We start from the raw sequence: 14,431 nt of genomic DNA on the forward strand, positions 1-14,431 counted from the left end.
CATCCTCTATGCAAAATAGAAGTACTAATGAGGTTTGTAAATCATGTAGTCCATGTAATCAGAGGAAATCTTTTGGTCTCCCTAAAAATTGAGTTTTTTTATGCGCTGATCACCTTTTTTCTAGCGATAATTCTTATTACAAAGAAATAAGTCTCTTAACCATTTTTGTTTATTCTTTAATCTCTTCTGCTAAAGTAATCTGCCCATTAATCTTTTGTCCAACTCAAAATGTCAATATTTGGCATTCGGACCTGTAGATCACGAGGAAGCTACCATACAACACTACATTAAGAGAGAATCGTCACATACCGTCACATTTTGTCTCAAGTTATCTGGACTCTTTTTATGACTCAAAATAGTTTAATGAAGTCGACACCAAGCTAGATCATTTGACCAAATTGTTAGTGGACAGCAAAGACAATGCTGTTGTAGCCTTATTAGACTACTCAGAAAATGGTAGTGAATGGTGAAGACTTCTAATGTGAGTAAGATCATATTAAAATAAACCAAATAGGGTAACTTTAAAGAAATGAAATTAAATTATAGAAAATAATAGCAAGTCAATTTTGTAGTGTTTCAGCTCAACCTAGCTTGCGATTTTTCTTCCTTGGGCTGTCCACCAGCCCCCTCCCTTAGAAGCAGAGTTAGAGAAACCTTGGTACAGTCTATCCTTTCAGTGAGAGAGGAGATGCCCCGATGCTTCAAGATAAGAAGCTGCCACTCTTAGCACATTTCACTACGTATGTAATAGCTGGGGTGAAATCCTAGCCTTTACAATAGGTCTTCAGATTTAAAAAGTTAAGTTGTCGATTACAGATTGTTAGAGTGTGGTGAGGAAGCTACCCCAACAAATCTAAGAGAATGTATTAATGTTTGCTCAAGGTTGTTCTATTTTCATGTATAGATTAGATGGCTATTTCTTGGTTTTTAATGGGCTTTAAACATGTTGGCTAAAATGCCTTTAAAGTTTATAAGAAAGTGTTATGTGCAAAATTGGAAATACCATACATGAGCGCGTGCCAATACACATGTATGTATATATGTACATTACACAAACTATTAACCCTGTGATTAACCGTTTGTATGGTTGTATGACTCTATATGTATTCTTGCTCAGGTGATACATTTGCTTGAACAACTAACTCCTTAGTATGTATGGCATACATAATTATCAGGATTGTTTATCTATATGCATTTCTCATCAAAGATTGACAAAATTATATATACATGCTGAATTTTTCTAAATGGTGAGGAGAATTATGTATAGGTTTTTTATTAAAGAACTTGTTTTGAGTAAATTTAAAAGCAAGTTTTTGTAGTTTATAAATTAATTTAATAATACATATTGAATGATTATTAGTTTAAGCAACGAATAATAAAATGTGCTCAATACTTATAATTCTGGAAGTAAAGTTGTATATTTAAACAGAGTTGTTCTTGTTTGCTAGTTAATGCAAGCATATTAGACAATTTTAGATCTAATACAAAAAAATTGTGTGCATTATTTATATTTAATTACTTCTTTATTTCCTATAATAGAAAGAAATTGTATGCATTACTCTTGTCTTATTACTTATTTATTTTTTATTAGTACCTTATAATCAGTTTCTATGCATTTGCACAAATTCAAACAGCACAATAAATTAGAAAACGACCTTTCGTTTTGCCTATTAAATCTTTTTAAGCATTTATTAATGGGCTTATTTCAACTAAAAGAATGAATTGATTGAAAAATAATGGTATCCATCAAGATGAACAATGGAATTGTTTGGATCACTTAGGAGAATGTACAAAGCACTGTGATCAGAATATAAAAAAAAATGTGCAGAAATGGAGAAAAGGATTATAAATTTATTGGAGGGGGTATTGGGGCTTGGTTGCCAGTAGGATCACGTTGAAGATATCTTTGTCAATGAGGATGGTTGTGTGGGAGGCTTTTGTATGCCTTGATGTAGATCGCATGCTGCAGAGTCAAAGGAGAGCGTTACTTGTTTCAACTTCAAGAGAAAGTGGAGTGAAGTTTGGGTTTAATATGCAATATATATTGTTGTATTTATGAAGAAAGTTTAAAATCAATTAAGATATTTGCCAAGCAACCAAAGGTGAAATTTGATTTTTATGAATGGAGAATTAGTGGGTAGATTGCATTCTGACATAAAGGAATTTTTTAATTTGTAATCATGATCTCTTTCACCTTTGATTTGTAACAATCCAAACATTCACCCATCAAAATATCCTACTTTGGACTATTGGCCTCGTGATTTTATTCCATTAGTGTAACTCGAAAGGTCACCCATTTTGAGAATAACACTGTCGGCCAAAATTTTGAAAAATGATTTAAATTTAATTTAATATAAATATATGTAATTTGATTTGGAAAATAGTATTTTAATTTTGAAAAATATGAAACCGAACAAATCCGACATATTTCATATTTTAGATAATCAAGCATCCATTTTAAAGCAACACGCTTATCCCAAGAAATAAGCATGTTATCCGACGAATGGACTCGATTATATAAACAACTGAATTCATGACATCCGTTTGATTTGCAAAACCTTCTATATTTGACCGACAAAATCTCATTCATAATATAAGGATTTGATACGGTTTATTTTATCTGGATTCCAAATTCTTTATTAGAGTAAACCCTTATAGTTAATTATATCTTAAATTACCGAAGTCAATTAAGAAAACTCTCGATTAAGATCAGTGGTCATGTCTTTAAGATTTTCAAAATTTAGGTTTTCACAGTTGGACATGGAGAATCAAGTGGAAATGACTCGAGTGAGAAAAATTATTTCAGGAGACAAAAAAAGTGAAAGGCAGGGGATATCACAGATACGAGAACCTCGATGACTTCCCATTTTTCATATTGTTTGTTTTATGTCTTAGAAATATAGTTATTTAATGTTTAATGCTGCTAATTTTAATTATTTAAGACTTACATTCACACAATGTCGTGAGAAATTACGCCGCTCCGAATAACCTCAGAATCCTAAAAAAATTAGGACTTGCGATGCATAACTACAAATAGCCTAGGAAGGTATGAGGAATTATGCCGCTCCGAACGACAACCTCGGATTCCTAAAAAAGTTAGGATTTACGATGGACAACATAGTTGTGCAAAAGCCTAAAGATATTGTGAGGATTTATGTCGCACTAGGCTGATAACCTTGAAATCCTATTGCTTGTTATTGAAACTAAGGAGAGGTTTAGCTGAAGTAAATTTTGTTTTGCTGTCGTAGATCGTCATCCTCCATCCACCACATCTCCATTGTGCTATCCATGAAGGCTTGGTCCATGCTCCATGTAGTAACAATTTCAAGTTTTGTGTTTTATATGTGAGCATGCAATATTTGTTAAGTCGGTGATTTGCTGCACTGTATCACCTAAATCAGGCTATATTATAAAGGTTTTGCAAATTCTATAAGCAAGTGCAGGAATAAAAGAACAATAAGAGCACAATAAAAAAAAATGCAGTTGGGAGTGCAGTAAACGAAATAAACAATCAATTTTACTATAAAAAAACAGTAGAAAATGCAATAAATAAAATAAACATACCTACCTGGGGGTCTTTGCCGTTGCTGCAAAAATTAGTATTGCATGTAGAAATAAAGAGTATAACAGAGAATTTAACAGGCAGGGTAATCATGCATTTATGTAAATTAACAAGTAGCAGCGTATCACACAGAAAACTTGAAGAAAATCACAAGTGATCCACGAAAAATCAAAGACAAACGTAGGAAACGCACGAAAAATCAAAGAAAAAGCATAAGTATACAAGTAGGGGTAGGTTCAACTTAATTATTCCCGAAGGACTCCAAAGGCAACCAACGGTCTTCCACGTACATAAAACCCGACATTCAACTAAAAATTTTCAACAAAACAATCATAGGAGGACAATTCTTAGTCCCTAATAGGCAATTGACAAGTGAACGATATTTAAAGTTTGTGATTTGTCATGCATATAGAAGAAATAGTTTTATTGTCATGCATATAGAAGAAATAGTTTTATTTTAGCTAGCGATCGAAAGCATTTACATTGTAAAAAAAAAATATTTATTTTATCATTATATTTATATATTTTGCAAAAAGGAAATTTTTCACGAGTCGATTACACTGCCGGTCTAGAACCGCCATCATCCTACGAAAGCAAGGGGTCTCACTAGCTTAGTGTCGGTGAATAATATATACATCCTACACTCTTACCAGGTCTCTGGGTCGAGTCTCGGTGTCGTAGGGTACAATATTATTCTGCTTTATTAGCGGATGGTTTTGTCATCACCGTTTTTAAACACCGAACCGTCCAACTTTCAGCTTGCCCGATGACACCTATACCTGCATACTATGCACACTTATACCTAGGTATAAGCACACTTATACCTAGGTATAAGCAGCACTAAGTGAATCATTGAGCAAGAAAAAACAGAAGAAAATTAAGGGAAGAGAAAGAGGTGGGTTTGAGCCATTTGAAATCAGAAATAAGTAAATGATGGTTCGGCCCTCGAAATCACATTTAAAATTACTTCAAACATCCAACCACATAAAAAAAAAACTCCAAAAACAGTGGACAAGTCGGCACCGAAGTGGTGCATAAATCCTTCCTAAGTGTGCATAAGCGACTCAAAACAATAAAATATATGGCCAAAAGCAATGTATAAACCTTCCCTTAAGTCAGCAAAAACATAGAGCAAAACAACTTTAAAACCCTTCTCCATAAATCCGGACATTTCTGCAATTGGTGGTTCAGCTTGCGAGACTGAGTGGCAACCTAGAGAGGGGGAGAGAGGGAGTAAATCCTCCACAATAAAGAAGATTTAATGGCTAATGGGTAAGGGGCTGCAGCAGGAGGGAAACCCCCAACGAGAAATTTTTCAAAAATACAAACAGGAAGCGCATTTCAGCAGAACACGATTATGGGCAACAAAGAAGAGCCCCAAATAATTCCAAAAGTGTTACTCAAATGAACCACAGAAGCTCCCAAAGAAACTGCAGCAATATATGCGTCAAAACCATCTAAAGAACCCCTAAAACTACAGCCCAAACAGTGGGCAAACTAATGCCAAAAACTGCAACGATATATGCAACAAAACCATCCAAAGAACCCACAAAACCGCAGCCTAAATATTGGGCAAACCAGTGCCAAAAACTGCAGCGATATATGCAACAAAACCATCCAAAGAACCCCCAAAACCGCAACCCAAACAGTGGGAAACCCCTTAAAAACTGCAGTCATTTAATTTCTAAAACGGAAAGCATTTCTTCTTATATTGGCAAGGTGCTAAGTGTCTGAAAATTAAGGTTTAGGTGCTGCTTCTGTAAACGCATAAAGATCAAATGGAATGTTTGTAAATCTTCCTTGATAACAAACAAAAGTGCTCAGGGCTTCAGATTTCCACCACCTCCCACAAATCAAGAGTATAGGACTTTTTAAATCTCTCCAAAAGGTAGAAAATATATGTACAAGCTTCATATTTTGAATTAGCATCCACTAAATCAATTGCAGTTCATCAGCAAGAAATCAAAGTAAATGGTTAAACAACAGGAAAGGAGGTGGCCTGTTAGGAACGTGCTAGGACATATTCAAAATTTCTGAACATTGGACTGATGTATTTCAACCAATAATTACTTCTCCAAATTATTACAATGGAAATATAAATGAGCATTTAAGCATTACTTTCTAAATCAGTAAAACCAGGAGCAAAGAAGAATTTTTAAATTCTTCTCTAAGCATACCAAAAATGTTATCCCCCATGACCATAGAGCTTTCAAATTATTCTCCAAGCATACCAAAAATGTTAGCTCACATGATCATTTAAAGCACTATTTGAAAATAAGAAAAATAAAGAGCAAGAAGTGAGTAAAGGAAAGCTCCAAAACCACCAAAATGTAAACTAAAATATAGCCCTAAGCATGCTTTGAAAATCTTTCAAGGAGCAAATAGCGAACAAGGAAGAGCTCTCAAATACCTTTTCAAATATACCAACAGTCAACTTCAATAAACATTTAAGCCGTTTTTTATAGGGTTTAGGGTTCAAGTAGAGAGCAAAGAAAAACTCCCAATTATCATTCTAAGTGCAAGCTCCTGCAAATACAAGTTCCACCAACATTCATTTCTTTTCCTTCTCTTCCTCTCATTTTTTTTTTACTTAGCCAAGAGAAGCATTAGGGCCAAAACAAAACCAACCAGCAACAGCAGTAACGGGCAGCTAAGCGAGAAATAAAACCACAGCTACTAGAGGAAGAGAGAAAACAGTAACTAAAGAGGAAGATAAGCCATCCATACCTTGCTTAGCTTAAAGAAAGGGGAAGAAGGATAACAGAAACCCAAGAGCAACAAACACACTAATCAAAAACGATTTCAGCAGCACTTCCCCCTTACCAAAATTTCAACCCCAACAAACCTTACCCTAGGTAGGGTATTTATAGGCAAAGAAGAAGGGGTCAACTCCACCTACCAACCATGAGATGGCCGAATGAGGTGGCAGAGAAGAAGAAGAAGCATTTAGGGAGAAATAGAGCAGACGACCTAGGGAAGAGGGAGGGTCGGCCTCGAGAAGATGGAACATTAGCCAACTAGGACTCGCGAGGAAGAAGCGTTCGACCGGTTGGCTCGCAAAGAAGAGGGAGGAATCGGGCGAGAAGAATCGGCCGAAGGGGAGCCATTTTGTGCGGACCCAGAAGCTTCGCGAATGGGAGAGGGGAGGCGGGAGCTAGGTCACACCTGGGTCGCGACTGGGAAGAGGGTGACAAGCGTGCGGCTGATCGCGGGAGAGGAAGGGGATCAAGCTTGGTTCGTGGGAGAGGCGTGAGTGTGGGTTTAAATATGAATTTTTTTTATTATTTTGTTTTGTTTTATTATTATATTATTAATTAGCGTGTGATTTATTTGTGCTCGGAACCATAATAAAATGAATGTATTTTCTAGGTAATTTCAACGTTCCGAATGCACTGTCATAATTTGTTTCGTCATTCGGGGTCGTTTGAACAACTTGATTGATAATCGGATAAAAAATGCATCAAATTCGATTTTCTTGAAATTTTGGTCCTTGATCAATTGTTTCAAAAATTAGTTTACGTTTCGATTAAGTGTGATGCCTTTACAGGTGTAGGTGATGCGAATTATGATATTTGTGTGTGTCAGTTTGTTCGAATTGTGATATTTGTGTGCTTGAATGTACGAAAGTCTTAATGGGTGTCCTAAGGCTTTTAAACACTATAGGAACTCTCTTCAGGCTCCGACGTGTTGGTTCTAACCACTCAACCTACCGGTGATGATACATGATCTTAGCCACCCAACCAGGTGGTGACAACTCGAAATCATAACCACTCGGCCAAATGGGGATGACTTGGGACCACCCTTGTGAGGCTCCACAAAAGAGTTAAGAGATGGTTCGAGTTTCTAAATGGTGTGGGTCCCGTCACTAGTCCTGTAAGATAGTCGATAGGAAAGTCCTATGGCTAGATCCTAGGCTCTAGATAAAGAGAAAGGAAGATCTCAAAATAAGGTAAAAAAACACACTTAACTTTATAATTTTTGATGAAATTCCAACCATTACACCAATAGGCACCTCAAGAGTTAAACTTCATTCTAATTAAGGGGTTTCATAATCTACTCAAGTAAATGATGTTCTCATCAATATTCTTAACTCAAAATCATCCACCAAATAGATAGAATTTTAGATTTAGCTCCTACAGATAAAGAGATGCCTCATACTATTTAGCACTTTGTCCTATTTGAGGTTCGAGAGGTGTCTCCCATGGCATAGTTCTTTATTCTATCAGACTATTATAATGCACTGATATTCTTTGTGATAGTCTTAACTCATATATTGTGATATTTTTCGCTTTGATCTAATGGCCTTGTCATTTTTTTCTAATTGGTTTAACTTCCCAAGAGGTTGCCTTTCCTTAGAGAGCTCCTATTAGAGCACACTTAACTTTGGAGTGCCTGAGGAAATTCCAATAGTTGCATCAAAAAACATCTTGCTATTTAAGAGTTCAGCTTCATTTTTCTTGAGGGATTTCACATAGTTCATCCAAACACTTGACAAAATAGCATTGCTATTCCAAAAGAAGTAAAAGTTGATAAAAGTAGAATTTGAATGGACCCTTAAGCACACCGTTAAGAGGTAACCAAAATATATTTGTAATCATCAAAACATTGAACGGGTATATTTAAGGCTTAAGTAGATTAATAGTCTTTTTTTTTTTTTATAGCTGAAACACATACAAATACAAGTCAAAAGAATGTGAGTGGTGACCTCCCCTTAAAATATGTATTGATGACTTTTTGGTTGCAAATAAAATTTTTGTAATGTATTCCTTTTACATATATTTTATTTGTTTTTTGTTGTTTGGGTAGAAGTAAAATAAAAGCAAACTAAAATGTTATGTGTATTTGAAATGCACAAAATTCCTCTTTCTCCAACAAGTCAGATATTTGCATTCCATTTTCTAATGCCCATCCACAAGAGATCACCGATTGGGCTAGGAGGAGTGGCAGTCTAGTTCCCGGGTGACCATGCTAAACTTGACATGGGTATTAGGGGAGATGTGGCATTGGTGATCAGTCAAAGGAGAAAGGTACAGCGAAAGAGGAAGCAATTGTTTGGGATATGAGCAGCGTGAAGCGTGAAAGGGCTAGATGTTGGTGGTCTTGATGTTGTCAAAGAGAGAGTAGTGGTGATGGTGTTGACATCCTTGGGAGGGCAAAAGAGCTCAAAGGGATCTCGAGCAAGCAGTCACTTAGCTTTGAGTTGCTTCTAACAAATACTACAATGAAGGCATCTGCTTTACTTTTGTTGATGCTTTTTGCTCCGGTTCTTCTAACTTGCCTCTTGCTTTGACTCTAAAATAGCCCATGAACCTACATATTGCCTACCTTTGTTGCATAGCTTAATAAATTTAGCCTTATACTCATCAACTTCTTCAACTATAGAAAGAATCAAATCAAGTCCTTCTCTTCTATATTTTTACTGTAGAGTCAAGTAAATACAATCATATTTTTCATATTTTTTTAAAGCCAACTAAACAAGCCTTGATGATCAGGATTTATTATTTTTAGTTTATCTAGTCTCTTAAAATGCTTGCTCTTGGATACGACCAATCAAATAACAAATTGAATGAAAACAAATAATTTCAAAACATAGGAATTCATATTTAGGAAATCATAGAATTACACTTCTAATAATAAATATTTTGCTGTCATTTGTAAATAGAATAAAGTGCTAAAATCAGAATAAAGCATATCTATAGAGACCCTCTACTTTTTGAAACTTGTCAAAAAGGAGTTGAGAAATTAACAATTAATATAGTTTTAAAACCCAACTCAAACAAATTATCTTGGAAATTTAGAAAAATATTAAAAAAAACTAAAACAACAAATCATAAAAATCATCAAAAAGCATCTGACAATGAGGATGGATCTTAATAGGGCTATTGGTCTCCCAAATATAAGCATTGTACTTTCCTCTTGATTTTGTAATCGGTCATGTCATTGGCCCTATAGTTCATCTGTTGGACCCTATTGGTCTCCAACTTTATTGGTCAACTTGTCTCAGGTTGTTCAAAACAATTTGCTAACTCACCATAGTCGTAGAAAGCTCTTGTTGTTTTTTTCCTATTTTATTCATGTGCAAGCATGTTGATGAGAGGAATCAATCTTGATCTATACCTTGCGCTATTTCTTCATCATTGTTGCAATTAAAGTCAATAACCTCCTATCCTTTTGAATGAAGTTAAAGAGCAATAACTTTCTTGAAACTGTGACCTAGGAATGCTTAAGAATTTTATTTGGCTGTTGAGATTAGCAATGGTGTATTTCTCCTCAAGAATGTAGGCAATCATAGGATTGAAGGCAAGGTTGAAAATTTTTTTCCTAGAAGCTTCATGATTACAAGATAGTCCAGATATTAGAAAATGTTGTCTGCTAAATCCGAATTAGTTTTGGTAAGACTAATATGTGGCATGCAGGAGAAATGGAGTTATCATTTTGTTATCATTGGCTTGATGTTATGTGTGGAAAACATGCTAAATATGCAAGCATCAACAAACAAATTTTTAACAGGTTGGAGGTGATCAAGAAAAGGATAACCTCGCTAAAGCAAGTGCACATCACCCAGTTAAACTCAAGATCAGTGTTTAAATAATAAATTTTCTCCATAATTTGTGACATAGTTGTTCAGGTCACCAAGGGTATGTCAGCATCTCAACCCTCAACATAGGATTTTCCCTTGGTGTAGTTGGAATGTTTCCATAGAAAAGATGGATTGGATCACAGTGTATGTTGCGATTAGACAACTAAAAAACTGATTAGTATCATTAGGTAATCATGGACACCGTACTCAAAAGTAGTTTTGAAGTGTTAATCTCTTAGTATGGACATAAGACCAATGCAAACAAAGTTCAAGCCACCTTTGGGATGAATTCACCATGTTTGGCAATTTGTCATTCACTCTGTTTGCTGGTATTGACCCGCAATTTCACCAATTTTAACTGTTTTGTTAAAGATTTGACTTTGTAGATTTTGAGACTAAGAATCAAGTGTTACTATGAATTGGATCATTTAATAGCAAAACAAGAATGTGATGGTAGAATTTCACAAGAACTGTTTTCATTATAGTTCCTAACTTCAATGCTCATCCCCACCACCTTGATGTCGAGAACATGCTTGCTCTCATCACTAACAAAAACTCTATATGATGTAGATGTGGTAAAAATTATAGAAAACTTTGACGATGATGGTGAAGCAGAAATTGGCATCAGTGTCCAATTTGCAAAAGTTGACCATCAATGTAATGAGCAATCTCCACCACAACACTCCTCAATAATATTAAACAATGAAAATTGTAGCTTTATAAGTTGTGGAGTTTGTTAGAGTAGCATCAATATCCCACACATAGTGAGGTGTCATGGAAACAGCTTTCATAGCCTTTGCACTAGAATTAGGAGGTGGAGGAACATATGAAATCGTTGTAGAAGTTGGTGGTGGCACAAAAGATGATGTTGCAAAGGACTAATTTGGCATTGGAGACAAATCACCGTGTTTCCTTTTCTGCCATATCGGAGCTATACTTTTAGCGAGAATCTTAATGATAAAGGAAATTGAAGTGTTTTGAACTTTATTACTTATTAAAATAATTTTAATACCAAAAAAGTAGCATATAACGATCTCATGGCCTACGAAGTTGTGACATTTGAGTTTAAATACATTTGGTTACTTTAGGATTGTTTAATAGATCGACTTATTGGTAACCAGAGCCAGACATTATAAGTGACAGTGAGGTCTCCAAAAAGGTAGCTATTTAAACATGGTACCCAAAATAATATAATTGGGGAGCCTGGTTCAATGGCAACAAACTGATAAAATAGGGTGAACTTATGTGGGTTGTAAATTTACCCACCTTCCATGAAACCATGAGGCCAAATAAAAAAAACAAAGAGTTACTAGCTAAAGGCAGTCTTGGTTCAATTAATTGGATTTTAGTTGCAATAACTGTCATTCGGCATGCAATCAGTAACCAAATTGTGATTTGCTTGGCTTAGGAGTACTTTATAAGCTAAATGGTGCTTATCAATTGCAAGGAAAAATCATGATTGAATTCCTTTGTCCATGTAGTATATAGGCCCGAATATGGCATAGAAATTGCAAAATCCATGTGATTAAGTGATCTTCTTGGTTCCTCGATAACACTAGAGTGTGATCCTTTCAATCCAGTAATAGATTTTTTTTTTCTGATAAAAAATTTTAGATAGTTTTCAAACTCACATCTCATCCCTTACATCTTCTATCTCAAAGTAATTTTCCCGCCTTTCGTTAATCTAGTTTAAGGCATCGATCATTGATGTTCACGTCTATGACAATTGAAAATTTTTATTTTATCACATTTCATATAGTTCCGACTTCTTTGTTCTTGGCTCGGCAAAGCCAATGGTGGTTGTTTTCTCGATGCTTATTCTTTTTTATTTTATATATTCTTCTTCTGTTGTGTTTTTCAAAATCAGATACAAGCATGGCAAGAAGAAGTTGAGCGAGCACGGCAATGTCAGAGAGAGGCTGAAAACAAAATTTCTTCCATGGAGGTAATTATTCTCTATTCCCTCGACAAATTCTGTTTTATTTTCAATGCTATAGCTCCTGTGGTTTAATTCATGAGAAATTTACGTACAACCCACTTGATTCTTATGTACTTACAATTCTACATATCTAATGCCTAAACCTTAATTTTTACATGCTACCCACTACGACATTCTCTATTCATAAGGTGTATTTCACTTTTTAATAGTTAAAATTGTGTTATTTTTATGTGATTTGATTGATTTCAGTGGTATAAATGTAAAAAAGTAAAAGTTAGGTGTTAGATATGTAAATTCATTAGAATTGAGTGCTATCAGGTATGTATGTAAACCCCTCTTAATTCATTTAGTTTAAAGTGCTTTAGAATGTTTTAGATGTTGTGACCAAAAGCGAATCTGTAAATTTATTTAGCTTGATGGCTTGAAAGAAATCATGCAGCACCTCTAGTTGATATGTATATATGGCTGAATCGCCACCTTATCTGAAATGTGGCAGGCTGAATTGCAAAAAATGAGAGTTGAAATGGCTGGAATGAAGCGGGATGCCGACCATTACTCACGCCAGGCAAGTTCTACTGGTTTTTTCTTAGAGTAATTGCTATTTTTTAAAATGATAATTGATAAGAGATGAGGATGAATTTTAATGGCCTCATAAAATATGTTTATCAAGAGAAAACAGTTAAAAGATCTCACATTTGCTCATTTCTTATGATTTACAGGAACATATGGAATTAGAGAATAGATACCGTGAGCTTACTGATTTGTTAGTGAGTTGCATCAAGCTACATCTTTCGAGCAAAAATAATGTTAATGGAGATTTTAAAAAAATTGGAAACTTACTGGAAGTTTTTTTTTTCCCAGTACCACAAGCAAACACAGCTGGAGGCCATGGCTAGTGAGAAGGCAGCAGCTGAGTTTCAGATACAAAAAGAAATAAATAGATTGCAAGAGACTCAGGTGGTCTTTTTATTTTAATGAATCTTTGCATTTTTTATTTAATTAATGCAAAATACTCGCCTTATTGACATGTAATTTGCTTTTAGGTTGAAGCAGAAAGAAGCAGAGCTTCTCGTCGTTCTTCAGTATTTTGGGAAGAAGACACTGATATAAAAGCTCTCGAGTATGTTAACCTCTCCTCAGATTTATGAATGCAATCCTCTCTCAATTCAACCAGTTAACCATTCTATTTGCGCCTTGCTTCTCAGTTATTCGTTAGTGTTTACTGACTCATCTTTTTTTTTTTCTTTTTCCGCGTGCACTTTTAACACTTTCGTGACATAAACCTATACATGAGGTATTCCACTTTTGAAAAAATAGTGATGGTGGTATTTCTTATGTGATGTTAAATATTTGATCGGTAGGCATGTTAATGTGGATGTTTAGGTGTTAGATGTATAAATAAAAGAGAATTGTGTGCTATGTATGTAAATGACTCTTTTCTTGAGGCAGGGTGAGCATTTGAACCCAGCACCTTAGGGTTTTTTACTTTGTTTCTAATCAATATACAAGGCATTCTAGCACCTTGTTTATCTTCATTCGGTTTGCTTTGGTTATGAGTTATGTGCTTATTGTCCAGCTGAAGTATTCAAAACCCAGGTGATGGGAATGCACCCATAATTCAAAATGTTATTTAATATCACATATTTCTGTTATATGCCCTTATAATCACATGTTAAACTTGCTTCTTGTCCATGTATTTTTCTTCTCTGACTTGTGCAAGATGATTCCTCGCCAAACATGAAAATTCTTTTTGTTTTGTATTTTTGGGCTTGGATTTTGGAATTGGATTGTTATGGTCAAATTGAAGTACAGCCTAATAGGACTTAGAAGCTTGTAGTGATACCCGTTTTGACAGTATTTTGTCTGATAGATTTTTAAAAATACAATAATTGCAGATATATATTCTTGCATTTTACACTACTCTGCTTGAATGTTTAGATTTGTAAACAGCTCTAAGACTGCTCCAAGCAATAGAATTACCTGATATCACTTATCACAAAATTACATAGTTTTGGGTTTTATAAGTCTATTTCCTCCCTTTTTTTCCTTGACTGGCGATTCAAATGAACCCTAACTGCTTTCTGCTTCACTGGTTTCTGACCTGCAGACCTCTTCCATTACACCACAGACATATGGCTGCAGCAAGCATGCAGGTTTCTTATATTCAGTTCCTCTTCATTCCTTAGGCCCCATTTGGATTACTTTTTATTTTTTGTTTTGTTTATGCTTCTTTTTTTTTTTAATTGAAGCATGTTTGGTTGTGGTAGCTCATTTTTAGAACAATCAAATATCTTTTAGGCGTTTTGAGTGTTTTTAAAAACAATTTTTTTTAAAATAATATATATATATA

General features: G+C 34.9%; 1 protein-coding gene across 2 annotated transcripts in view; it reads left to right on the forward strand.

The window, feature by feature from the left end:
- LOC110039532 (golgin-84) overlaps positions 1-14,431 on the forward strand; it is a 33,002-nt gene that overhangs the window by 16,744 nt on the left and 1,827 nt on the right. The window contains exons 13-18 of one of the 2 annotated variants that reach the window (XM_020744629.1): positions 12,010-12,087; positions 12,578-12,646; positions 12,801-12,848; positions 12,943-13,038; positions 13,125-13,201; positions 14,189-14,234. In XM_020744629.1, coding sequence (XP_020600288.1) covers positions 12,010-12,087; positions 12,578-12,646; positions 12,801-12,848; positions 12,943-13,038; positions 13,125-13,201; positions 14,189-14,234 — 414 coding nt within the window. Of the gene's footprint in view, positions 1-12,009; positions 12,088-12,577; positions 12,647-12,800; positions 12,849-12,942; positions 13,039-13,124; positions 13,202-14,188; positions 14,235-14,431 lie in introns of those variants that run through there. The other variant, XM_020744630.1, reaches the window with a different exon arrangement.

The sequence above is a fragment of the Phalaenopsis equestris genome, unplaced genomic scaffold, assembly GCF_001263595.1.
Source record: "Phalaenopsis equestris unplaced genomic scaffold, ASM126359v1 Scaffold000002, whole genome shotgun sequence".
Classification (NCBI taxonomy): domain Eukaryota; kingdom Viridiplantae; phylum Streptophyta; class Magnoliopsida; order Asparagales; family Orchidaceae; genus Phalaenopsis; species Phalaenopsis equestris.